The 14134-nt window shown below is 34.9% G+C and overlaps 1 protein-coding gene across 1 annotated transcript in view; it reads left to right on the top strand.

Moving 5' to 3' along the window:
* Positions 1-14134, top strand: part of wwc1 (WW and C2 domain containing 1) — a 42738-nt gene that overhangs the window by 10246 nt on the left and 18358 nt on the right. The window contains exons 4-8 of the mRNA XM_081391711.1: positions 872-948; positions 1189-1268; positions 6041-6170; positions 10628-10774; positions 10937-11007. Coding sequence (XP_081247837.1) covers positions 872-948; positions 1189-1268; positions 6041-6170; positions 10628-10774; positions 10937-11007 — 505 coding nt within the window. The remainder of the gene's footprint in view (positions 1-871; positions 949-1188; positions 1269-6040; positions 6171-10627; positions 10775-10936; positions 11008-14134) is intronic.

Genomic DNA, 14134 nt, shown 5'->3' with positions numbered 1-14134 from the left:
GACAGCCCTATGTAAAAGACAATTTTCTTTATCTTAACGTGTATATTTATTATGGATGCACCAACATGAAAATTTTGCCCGATACCGATAATTCTTTATATATGAAAGCCGAGAACCGATATATTGGCCGATAAATCTAAATCCAAATTTTTATATAATTTTTGAGAGCCTGATGACGAAAACAAAAGTCTCATCATTAAAAGCCATGTCCCAAGCACACAATTATAATGTTCTCATTATAATGTTATGTAGCCGATATGACATGTTGCTCTTGACTGTATTTTCCTTTTTTGAAGTGATTCCAATCATATTTCAAGCTATTCAAAACCAACATGGCGAACAGTGCGCATCTGAAGCTGAAGGAAATAATCCATTATTTATCTGGCAAATTTTCAAATCGGGCCGATAATGATAACATTAAAAATGAATATATATCGTGCATCCCTAAAATGTATTAATCTAAATGAAGTACCAAGTTATAGTCTGAGGACAGGTGGTTTTAGGGAATATTGCCATAATTTTGATAGTATAAAGACAAAATTGAGATCATTCTAGTTGAGGGACTTGTTTTGTCCCACGTGTCAAGAATCAGTAAACTGTCATAATTAAAACCGTGAGACAGCAAGAGTGGCATGCTTAGTTGATGAGGTTACAATCTTAAATTCACTTGAACATATTTGTGCAGCCCAACCTGCAATGCCTTCACTCTTCAAACATCTTTTGCAAGCAAATTCTTTATTTTTAAATATACAAAATGGATGCAGATTTATGACAGTCTGTAGCAATATTATAAATCACTAAGGAATTCCAGAGCCGTGTCGAGTGGTTTTCCAGATAAGATAAAGCCTTTGAACTCTTATCTTTCCTACAGTAAATTCCAGATCCTCATCAAGCAGTAAATATGACCCTGAAATCCTCAAAGCGGAGATTGTTACAGCAAAAAGCCGGGTAAGAAGCTCTTCCACTTAACATGGAGCCTTTGATTTTTTTTTTTGCTTTGAATATTATCTTGTTTATGCAAGACATGAATTAGGTGTAATATTTGCAGCACTCCGTACATCATGGATTTTAGATGTGATGACAGGCAGTGAGATTATATTTAAAGCCAAATGTAAGACGTCTTGTAATTACACAAGTGTCTCATTGATTCTCCTGCTCACTTTCTCTCTGTTGCTGTCTTTTGTTCAGGTAAATAAGCTGAAGAGAGATTTGGCCTTTATGAGGCAAGAACTGCTTTATAAGGAGCAAGGCTTTGAGACGTTGAAAGAGTAAGTGTAACCTGACCTCATTGCACGATCACGTTCCAACAACTGATCGCTTTCTTGTTTAAAAGCTGTCCAGTCTGAAAACACCTCGTCTTTGTTCAAGACAAAAATGTAGCATCTTATCTCTTGCCATTTTATGAGTGCATTGGCACTTTATTGTGATGGAGTGAGCTCACTTTTTCTCTTCTCTGTTGTTGTAAAAGTTGATATGATATTTTTATTGTTCTTCAAAACATCATGCACCTCAAACAGTCTGTGTGAAGCTATTCATTTTTCATATTGTTATTTTCAAAATCCACCCGATTTTCTCTGAACAACTACTTGACATGTCCAGTGATTCCTAACTGATGGATTGAAAGAGCTGGGTATTAATACAGGTTTTCCTGTTTCAATTAAATTACATTTTGATTCATTTGAATATAAGATTGAATGTCTATTTGATCAAATATAAAAGAAATAGGCCTATCAGCTAATGCTGTAAACCATATAGTGCAGTGTCATAGACCAGTGGTTCTCAACCTGGGGGGCTTAGCAAACTTCCAAGGTGGCAACAGGATGACTTAAATGTAATTAAATTAATAAATTATTATTAATATATAAGAAAATATTCAAACTCTAAATTAAACTGCTAAAAAAACAACATAATAAAATTATAAACCTTTTTGTTAAAATTCCATTTCCGTCATTCATTTTGGGAATCGGACCACATGCCATATGTTTTGATTCACAGTACACAGGAGTCATTTGTTCGTGATTCACATTAGACTTGATTCACTAAAACGAACCGGTTCATGCGAATTTGTGAGTTTGTGAAACGGGCTACACTGTTTGCGTTGTATGTTTATTTTTGTGTGCAGTCCTTGAGGACATCTCAATTGAAAGACATACCTTGCCTTGAAGTAAAACACTATCTAGAGTATATCTACTGATACACTGTCTTGAGGCTTTAAGAATTGATACTGGGGTCATTTGAATGAATATCACTATTAATTAGGAGCCAAGCACTGAAGGTGCGTAAGCACCTATTGTAATACAAAATTAGTTTCCCCTCTAATTCCTTGACTCAAGCCGATTCAATTGCACTATATGAAGTAATTTAGCCATTTGAAAAAAAAAAAAAAAAAAAAACCTTTTTCAAACTCTTCCGTTGCTCTGATTTTCATGAAAATTTAAACATCATCTTCAGACCATACCGACAAAAAGTTACGGAATTCAAGTTCATTCGTCAAACCGGTCATGAATAATGCTTGAGCGAATTCGACAAAGAGCATGCCAAAATGGATGTGAGACTATATCTCCAAACTTGGTGTGTGTTATGACCATAGATATCATATAAAGGCTAGATGTCTCGTCCGCGCTGCTGGCCAATGGAGGTCGACGTCCGCACACGGCGGCCATCTTACGACAGGGTGCTCGCTCACTCCTAACATGGTGCATGTACTTTTAAATAACCATAACTTGCTCAATTTTCTACCGATTTTCAAACGGTTTGGTTTGTTATAAACGTCAGAGATGCAGCTATGAAACTGCATACATATGAAAAATTATACAAATGGACTTCCATATGAAAGAATTATAGCCACGGTAATGACGTTTGTAAGAAACCAAACCGTTTGTAAATCCGTCAAGATTTCACCGAGATAAGAGGATTTGTGTGCATGCTGATCACTCACCTTAATTCACAGAGCCCTGTAGTAAGATGGCCGCCGGTGATGCCGGAAGTGACTCCGCCTTAAGACATCTAGCCTTTATATGATATCTATGGTTATGACCATAGATATCATATAAAGGCTAGATGTCTCGTCCGCGCTGCTGGCCAATGGAGCTCGACATCCGCACACGGCGGCCATCTTACGACAGGGTGCTCGCTCACTCATAACATGGTGCATGTACTTTTAAATAACCATAACTTGCTCAATTTTCTACCGATTTTCAAACGGTTTGGTTTGTTATAAACGTCAGAGATGTAGCTATTATACTGTATACATATGAATAATTATGTTCAAAATGTTTAAGCATTCAGAATTATAGCCACGTTAATAACGTTTGTAAGAAACCAAACCGTTTGTAAATCCGTCCAGATTTCAGCGAGATGAGAGGATTTGTGTGCGTGCTGCTCACTCACCTTAATTCACAGAGCCCTGTCCTAAGATGGCCGCCGGTGATGCCGGAAGTGACTCCGCCTTAACACATCTAGCCTTTATATGATATCTATGGTTATGACAACCATGACCTGAGGGTATCTGCACAGCTTTGGTGCAGTGCCACCTAGTGGTCAGGAGTTATATAAAAATGGCTATATTTGCTTATAGCTTCTGATTGGTTTAGCCTAAAAATAATCTCAAGAGCGGTCGCTTTAGATTTAGTGCGACATAACGAGTTGAAGAATAACCAATTTTTCCATATCGGCCATTTTGCCCATCTGTAAAATGCTATATGTTACTAACGCATTGACCATGTATGTGCCATCGGCACCATGACCTGAAGGTACTCAAAGTTTCAAGACTATGCCACCTTGTGGTCAAAAATTATACTGAAATTTTAAAAAATTCTAACAGCTTTTGATTAATTTTGCCTATTGTAATGAAACTTGATAGATACATTGGGTCAGTGCAGACAACATAGATACACATTTTTCCATAGTCAGTCGAACTTCCTCTTCGCCATTTTATTTCTTTGAAAATCTACTTCTTCAAACTGCTCCTAGACCGTTGCTTCGATCTTCACCAAATTTGAGTCAGATCATGTTCAGACCATGGCAGCAAAAACACATCACACATCAATTTGGTAACAGGTAAAACAGGTTTTACCTATTAGTAAAAACATTATTGACCATTAAATCAAATTGCTAGTGATTTGTATTTTAGATTTTTCAGCTTTTTCAGCGGCTTAAATCATCTTAATGTCTTTAATTACTCAACCTAGGCTATTTTTGTTAATCTACCGGAGTCAGACATACGTGTAAAAGCATAATTGGAATGGAAACGCCACTTTTAAGATTGACCGTATTTTCGTTTTCGGTCAAAATGCCTTTTGAATGGGAGTGAATGTTGGGGCACTTCTATGATAGCATCAAAATCGCTATTTTTAAAACACTAAGAAGGCTCGACACAACATGAACCTGTGCTTGAAGTATCACCAGGGGCTCTACACATGAACTCGAGCATTGACTACATTGTTTGTGTACACAAAGTTTACTAAAAATAAAGGTTTTGTACGACTCACTTTATCAGTGTGTTTTCGGTGGCTGGAATTTTGTCAGTCAAAAGTAGTCGATCTCCGAATGCAACGTAATGAACTGAACTTTGCATGTTTACTCTACTTATGTTACGCTGAATTCTGAGATCGACTACTTTTGACTTCTAATTATGTTTTTACACGAATGTTTGACTCGGGTAGATTAACAAAAATAGCCTAGGTTGCAATTTGGCGAGAGTTACCCTTTAAAGGAGTCCTATTATCCTCGTTTACATTTTCAACTTTTGTTTTATTCCGAGAGTGAATACGTCACAATATTCCTCATTGAAATAATTCCCACCCAAAGCTTATGCAAAAAAAAGGGGGGGAGGCAGGAGGCCTCGTTTATAATTGCAACCAGTCAACGAATCAGAGCACATTGCACTTTTCAGAAGGAGGGGCTTCAGTGAGACTGGAACTAAACTGAGTGTTACAGACAGACTGGGAAGGTGCTAAAATAATGTAAAATATGTGAAAAATGTGTTTTTTTAACATTCAAGCATGCAAACCTATTGTAGTAGACCTCAAAAAGAGACTTTTAAGATTCCCCTTATAAATTATATTTTTCCCTCTGGGCTGTTTTAGGAAGACATTGACATAAAGCTTTGGATTGGGCTGTTTTTGTATGTAAAAGGGCGTTGAGATGCTGGGCTTGATTCCTGTTGACTGCTTCCCTCTAGCTCTCTTGCCCAAAGGAATGTGGACTAACCTGTTACTCAGGTCCGCACATGACTTACCGATGACTTGCTTTACATGCCCTCTTCTGCTAAACAGAACCATCCACCCACCCCCTCACCTCCGTATTCTTGGCTCTACTGGAGCTTGACATTCCAGGAAATCACAAGCAAAACATTCAACAGAGGCGTATATGAGTATTTCGCCGTTAGTGCGCTCTACAAGAACTCATGCCATAACATTCATTTGGGAACACAACATATGCCAACCATCTTCCAAAAATTGTAATGAGAAATACTAATAACCTGTGGTTTTCCACCAAAATATAGGCTTGATGGTTTAACATTTGAAAATAAAGAAATTAAGACAGCCATAAATATTATAATTCTTCTTATATTTTCTTAAGTACTCGATTCTTTTAATTGTATAGTGGAATATTACAATATTAATATTTATTATTTTGTGTAATGTTTTTATTTAGTAGTAGTAATAATCATATTATTAATAATAATTAGAATAATAATTTTATTCTACAGTTCTATTATTATTATTTTATAGTCACTTTGATATATAATCACAACATTTTTGGCAAAAATGTGCAACCTTTCAAACAAGCTAAGCAAACCTTTGACAAATGGCATTTTAAATCGGAATCAAAAAAAATTTTATCAGAAAAATTGCAAGTAGACTTTTCCACAAATCTTGCTGGCTTTACCGATTCCAAAAAATGTTTCACTGATACATTTGATTCTTTCACAGTTCTTCAGAGATTCAGAGTGTGATGATTCAACTAAGTCATTAAAAATAATTTGGATGATTTAAAATAATTTCTAATTGAATGTTTTTTCTTTGTCTTTCACCAGAATTGATCACAAAGTGTCCAGTGCCTCGCATGGCTACAAACTGCATGAAGCCCAGGCCATCCTGAAGGAGGTGAAGACCATTAAAGATGCCATCAGCTCTGGGGAGAAGGAGAAACAGGAGCTCATGCGGGTACAAATCTCTTTGAGTTCTCAGTACATTCCCTGATCAATGATACCCTGAAAGAAGCGTTTAAACGTCGCCCAGTTCACGAAAGGACAAATCGTTACACCTTGAGAGTGTTCTGGGAATACATTCCTACATTCTTTCATCAATAGGACATTGCGGAGAACTTTTTTGTCTCAGTTCCAGGTGTACATATACAAATAGTCAAGCCAACGATAATTCATAATGGCTAAGTACACACTAGAGAAGTAGGCGAACCAATCTATTCAAATAAAAACTGCAGTGAAGTGCTCTACTTGCTGCAAAATGATTGCCTATCTTACTGTCATAATAAGCTAATGTGTTTGAGCAGATAGGAGTGGCTAAGTGTGGTGGGGCTTTGCACTGAAGACGACAATCACAAACAAATTATTTTACAGCCATTATTTGTCTCGTACTCCCACAAAAAATATATGTAAATATTTGACAAAATAGAGTTGTGTATTGGCATATAGAAGCAGGCCACTTTTCACGCTTTTCACAAAAGAATTACTTTCAATGGAAAAAGTGATCAAAAGTTATCTTAAATACTTTTACATTGTTTCAAAAACAACTTTTATGAACTTTGAACTTGAATATTTGAAGTATGAACTTTCCATTCATCAAATATTCCTGGATAAAAAAGTATCACGGATCATGTGACATTGAAATTTGGAGTAATAAGTACATTTAAAAAAAAAAAAAATCCCAAAATTAAAATTAAGTTTTACAAAAATGTATGTCAGATCATCAAAACAAAACGTACATAATATGTCAAGAATTTAGATATATGTGAATGTATAATTGTGTAATTCATAATTTATTGACCACTTTTAAAGGCTTCTTTTGCCTTCACTAGTTCATTTTATTGGTCCTGTGTAGGGCTGGGCGATATGGCTGAAAACTGTATCACGATATAAGTGTTTTATATCGGCCGATATCGATAATTATTGATTTTTTTTATAACATATTTAAAATAAGGACCAGTTCAGGAGACAAATATATTACATTTAAATATTTTTTATTTTAAACTTAACCTACCTCTGATTATAATCCCATCAGTTATAAAGGCAGAAATGTCAACACGACCATGGAAAACTCAAAAGTCTAAAATCACAATGAACACTTAACAATTATCTCTTAACATTAAGGTGCAAAATTAAAGAATACGTAATAAATGCTTTATAAAGGGGTGGGCGATATGGCAAAAATATAATATTACAACTTTCTATAAATTCTATAAATCTATTTCTTTCTATTTTCTATAAATTATACATTGATACTTATTAAAGCTATTAATAAAGTTATTAGTCAAGAGCAGTGAGTGATTTTCTCTTTACATTTTGTTGTTTTATTAACATTAAAGGGATAGTTCTCCTAAAAATTCTAATTTTCATAATTTACTCTCTCACGTTGTTTTAAACTCGAATAAGTTTCTTTCTTCTGTTGAAAATAAAAGTTATTTGGAAGAATGACCAACAGTTGATGTACCCCAGTGACTTCCATAGTATATTTTTCTCCTATGGAAGTCAATGGGGACCAGCTACTGTTTGGATACCCACATTCTTCAAAATATTAATATTAGAAAATATTAGAAGGCAATTAATACAGGTTTGGAACAACAGTAGAGTGCGTAAATAATGAGATAATTTTTATTTTTTGGGTGAACTATCCCTTTAGGGACAAGCGGCAATGTGTTTACTATTACTACTGTCTCTTTAAGAGCTGCGCGCGACGCGTCTATTATACACGCATTTGTCAAGCAGATTTTCTCTCAATTTTCTCAAGTTTGCTTTCACTTTAGACATATCCGACTAGTTTATGTAAACCTTGTGTGTATATAACAGTATGAGCAAAATAAGACTCGAAAGATTACTTAGTATTCAGGCGCTGGTAGACAGGCTTTTAGTGCATGTGAGCTTCACATGTACACGCTGAGAAACACACGCTAGAACAGCGCATCAGCACGCGAATAACAGAGAAACTGACGACTGTCTTGCATAATCTGCAGATGACATTGGTCTGACTACGGTCAGACTTCAAGTCAGGCGAGCTGACTTTTCCTGTTTTATCTAGTTACTAGAGAGTGAGTGCCTTTGTTCATGCAATCAAACCTGCTTGCTGGTTTCTTCCGACGAAAAAAAAAATAAAAAATTATCGAACGTTTTATCGAACGCATTTTTTATTGATATTGATTACGTGTCTATCGCGATACATATCGTTATCGTTTTATCGCCCAGCCCTAGTCCTGTGATTGGAAAATTTTTACTTTTTAAAAGAAAATTACAATGTAGTCAATGAGTTCCTTAAAACTATTCATAATAATTAGCTAAATGTTATTTAAATAGAGTATAGAAGGTCAGCACATTAAAAAAAAGCACATTAAAAGAGGATAGAATGCAACTCAGCACAAAATATGGGGTTCAGAGAAAAAATGAGTGAGTGGATTATTTGGTTATAATGTTAATTCATGTAATGTGATATTGGTGAATGTTAGGGCCTGTTTGTTTTCACGCTGAGTGTTTGCACTAGCATTGCGGAGTGTGAAGTTTCCTTGTTTGCATAATGTTTTGTGAACCTACTGCTTTTGAATGTAGGCCTAAAGAAAATATTTGGTTATGTATTTGGTTTGCACTCACTTACCGTAATGTACAAACCTTGTTCAACTGGAGGCTTAAATTTCATCGAGTTTCCCCCGTGTTGTTTATACATTTTGACTTGTTAATTGTAGCAACACAAATTTAAAGAAGCCAGTGAAGACAATGTGTTTTGCCTCCCATTGGCAGTGCAATCAAAATTAAAATCCCCCCTTTTAAAAACGTATTATAGACTTCCTATTTTGTACGTCACCCTTTGGTCCATAGACCCTAATTTTATCATCTTGTTTTTTTACAGCATAGATGTTGAAATTTCTTCACACTAAAGTTTGGCGCTGGATTTTAAAAATGTTTTACATGAAGTCTCACCAAGGCTGCATATTAATGAAACATTAATACAATTTAAATGAACTGTATTATATTTGTATATATTGTAAATCATTTTAAAGCCTGTTCATTAGATAATAAATAATTTATTATAGAAAATAGAGATTTTAAGTAAATTAAAACCACTACAAAAAAAGTTTCTATTTAGCATTTTCTGACATATATGTATTTTCCAGTGAGGAAAATAAGTATTTGAACACCCTGCTATTTTGCAAGTTCTCCCACTTAGAAATCATGAAGGGGTCTGAAATTGTCATCGTAGGTGCATGTCCACTGTGAGAGACATAATCTAAAAAAAAAAATCCAGAAATCACAATGTATGATTTTTTAACTATTTATTTGTATGATACAGCTGCAAATAAGTATTATATATATATATATATATATATATATATATATATATATATATATATATATATATATATATATATATGTGTGTATATATATATATATATATATATATATATATATATATATATATATATATATATATATATATATATATATATACAGTATATATATATTAAGATTTTTTTTTATGTTTTTGAAAGAAGTCTCTTATGGTCACGAAGCCTGCATTTATTTGATCAAGATACAGTAAAAACAGTAATATTGTGAAATTCCTGGGATTTCAAAGCTGAATTTTCAATACTCCAGTCTTCAGTGTCACATGATTCTTCAGAAATCATTCTAATATGCTGATTTTCTGCTCAAGAAACATTTCTTATTTTGATAAATATTGAAAACAGTTGTCCTTTTTTATATATTTATATTGTAAAGCGTGAAACAGTTTTTTTTTTTTAAGAAAAGTTCAAAAGAACAGTATTTATTTGAAATTTATTTGAGTTATTGGGAACAATGAAGATATTAATTTCTTAAAAATTATACTATCTGACCCCCAAACTTTTGAACAGTAGAGTGCGTTTGGCAGATGGAGTCTTCCCAAATGTCACAGTAGAATATGAAGGGTTTAAACAGCTTTTCCCAAGGTGACCCCTTTTTCCTTGAGTATTATTCCCTCTTGTTTTGTCATTTTTTATTTATATATTTCCAGCTACCGGTATTCCTCACACTGTTCGACAAGCATATGGAGAGGCGGGCAATGCTAAATAATGCATACCCCCCACTGCAGCTGGCAGACCTCTTCCGTCATGCGTGTGTGTTCCCCCGTAACATGCTCACTCATAGCTTTGTGTTTCTTTCTTGCAAATAAACTCTCCTCCCTGTAGACTCACTGCCTCTCTTTACTCATCACTTAACAATCACACAGGTAACTTCAGTTCTGCTTAAGCCCCTGTCGGCAGTTGTCATCTCAGAAATGTAAATCTAAATCTAAATGTTCTGTCTGCAATGAATATCTGTGAGAGAACGGTAAATAGAGGTCAAAGATTTTCTGATCTCACAATGTTGCTCAAAGGGACAAAATCACACGCTGACATCTGGTTATTGTTTTTCTTTTAGAAACTGGCTGTGCTGAAGGATGATTTCCAGTTAGATTATGGCTCTCAGTCTGACCTGTGGGCCAGCAATCCGTCCCTGGCCAACTCAAACCTCTCTCTGCCCCGTGTCTACTCGGACGCAGAGTCTCAAACAGACATCCCTGCTGAGGTGAGAGACGGCCTTCAGTGCTGGGTTTTACATGCTTGTGAATGATGCATCACTTTAGTGTCTTAGTGGTTTCACAATGTGCAAGTCATTTGTAGAATAAAATGTCTTTTATATTTGCAGAGAAGTATTTTTTTTTTAAAATTGTGATTCTTTTTTAATTAGTTTGTATCAAGCTCAAATAAACTGGCTGAGAAGGTACGACTGAGCCTGAAATATGAGGAGGCGAAAAGAAGGTAACTGTTTTTCTTCTAAATTTTCTTCTATATTATTAGTTTGTAGCAATTGGTCAGGAAAGTTTTTTTAATCAGTAATGCCAATATTTAAATTACTATGTATGTATATGTATGTATGTGTATGTATGTGTGTGTATATATATATATACGTTCAAAAGTTTTGGATTGGTACGATTTTTTAAATGCTTTTAAAAGAGGTCTCTTATAGGGGTGCACGATATATCGGCCGCCGATATAATATCGGCCGATATGGTCATTTTTTTTACACATCGGTATCGTTCCGATGTCAAAATAGGGCCGATGTGAACAGGCCGATATTTGACGTGTGAAGTTGAAGATGAAGTTGAAGATGCTGACTCGCGATCTTAGCAATAGTGAACGCGCCTGAGAGAAATACACATTTCATACAGATGACATAAGAAGAGAACAGTCTCTTTTCTTTCGTTTTGAATTGTTCTGTTTAAAAATAGATGTTTCAAGCTTTCTATATATGTCTTAGGTCTGTGAGGCAGGTAGGTTTCGGTTCATTTGAGACGCACTTCAGTTCACGCGCCGTCGCCTCCATGTCCTGATTCAATATTTTCTTATATTTACAGTCAGGTCCATAAATATTGGGACATTGACACAATTCTAATCTTTTTGGCTCTATACACCACCACAATGGATTTGAAATGAAAGGAACAAGATGTGCTTTAACTGCAGACTTTCAGCTTTAATTTGAGGGTATTTACATCCAAATCAGGTGAACGGTGTAGGAATTACAACAGTTTGTATATGTGCCACCCACTTTTTAAGGGACCAAAAGTAATGGGACAGATTAACAATCATAAATCAAACTTTTACTTTTTAATACTTGGTTGCAAATCCTTTGCAGTCATTTACAGCCTGAAGTCTGGAACGCATAGACATCACCAGTTGCTGGATTTCATCCCTGGTGAAGCTCTGCCAGGCCTCTACTGCAACTGTCTTCAGTTCCTGCTTGTTCTTGGGGCATTTTCCCTTCAGTTTTGTCTTCAGCAAGTGAAATGCATGCTCAATCGGATTCAGGTCAGGTGATTGACTTGGCCATTGCATAACATTCCACTTCTTTACCTTAAAAAACTCTTTGGTTGCTTTCACAGTATGCTTTGGGTCATTGTCCATCTGCACTGTTGATGATGTGACTGCTGACAAAAGCAGCAGGATGAATTCTGAAGTGTTTCGGGCAATATTATCTGCTCATATTCAGCCAAATGCTTCAGAACTCATTGGACGGCGCTTCACAGTGCAGATGGACATTGACCCGAAGCATACTGCAAAAGCAACCAAAGAGTTTTTTAAGGTAAAGAAGTGGAATGTTATGCAATGGCCAAGTCAATCACCTGACCTGAATCCGATTGAGCATGCATTTCACTTGCTGAAGACAAAACTGAAGGGAAAATGCCCCAAGAACAAGCAGGAACTGAAGACAGTTGCAGTAGAGGCCTGGCAGAGCTTCACCAGGGATGAAACCCAGCAACTGGTGATGTCTATGCCTTCCAGACTTCAGGCTGTAATTGACTGCAAAGGATTTGCAACCAAGTATTAAAAAGTAAAAGTTTGATTTATGATTGTTAATCTGTCCTTTACTTTTGGTCCCTTAAAAAGTGGGTGGCACATATACAAACTGTTGTAATTCCTACTCCGTTCACCTGATTTGGATGTAAATACCCTCAAATTAAAGCTGAAAGTCTGCAGTTAAAGCACATCTTGTTCGTTTCATTTCAAATCCATTGTGGTGGTGTATAGAGCCAAAAAGATTAGAATTGTGTCAATGTCCCAATATTTATGGACCTGACTGTACTTCTTATTTATTTTTGATGAAACATTGATCAAAATTAAGATACAATTAATACAAAACGAAATTAAATTTAAAGACAGGCTTTGTGCTTTCTGTTTGATGTCTCTGTGAAAGTTTTAAAGCGTTCTTTTAGTGCCGCTTTCAGACGTGCGTAACAGAGAACTGTCCCGTCAGTAACAATGTTAACGCAGTCCAGTGCGACTTATGTTTTTTCCCTCTTCATGACACATTTTTTTTAGAATAAGTGATTCGTTATGTTATTATTGGACTCCTGTCTATTCATTGTCAACTGTTTTATATAAATATGTTTGTATTGGCTAACATTTATTCAGCTAATGCGTGTCCTGTTTAAAATGTGCAATGTTCAAAGGCAAAGACAGCACGTCACAAATAGAAGCCCTTTTCCCTGTGCTATTTAGGATCATATTTGGATATTGGAATAATAAATTAAGTAGCCTATCTTAATTGTACACAATGTTCCTGTTTTTTTGTTTTTTTTTCTGTTTTCTAAGGGTTTCTTAATTTTAGACAAGTTGACCAGCACACATTATATGTAATGCAATATAATGCATGTGTGTCGTATGTGACATATTTTGCATACAGGTAAAGGTGCCCAATATCAGTCATTTCTAAAGTAAAAAAAAAAAAAAAAGTGTTTTGGAAAATAGCTCTTTATTTGATAATCATTAAAAAAATGTTCTATACAGAGATATCGACATTGGTAAATATCGGTATCGGCCATAACAGCAACATTAATATCGGTTATCGGTATCGGCCACAATTTTCACATCGGTGCATCCCTAGTCTCTTATGCTCACCAAGGCTGTATTTATTTGATTAAAAATATATATATATATATATATATATAAAGTGAAATATTTTTACAATCTGATACTGAAGCCTTTGGTAATGATGGTGAAAATTCAATTTTAAAATATATTCAAATAGAAAACAGTTGTAATCATATTTCACAATATGATATTATGATATGATATATGATCACAATATGATATAATATATAAATGTTCAAATAAATGCAGCCTTGATGAGAAGAAGAGACTTGTTTTAAAAACTTTGAAAAAGACCCCAAACTTTTGAACGGCAGTGTATATATGTATATATTTACCCAAATCTGTGATCCAAAATGTAATTTAAATCTGGAAATAAACTATACGTTTAAGAAAATTGTAAAACAAAGAAATAATAATGACATAAAAAAAGAGAAAATATATGAAAAATGTCATTTCTGAGACACGTCAATTAACCAAAGGGCATTCCAAATACAGATTTTTTTTATATATATACACA

The sequence above is a fragment of the Scardinius erythrophthalmus genome, assembly GCF_964197995.2.
Source record: "Scardinius erythrophthalmus genome assembly, chromosome: 17".
Lineage (NCBI taxonomy): Eukaryota > Metazoa > Chordata > Actinopteri > Cypriniformes > Leuciscidae > Scardinius > Scardinius erythrophthalmus.
Note: the sequence above shows the minus strand (reverse complement) of the source record. Positions and strands in the feature narration are given on the sequence as shown.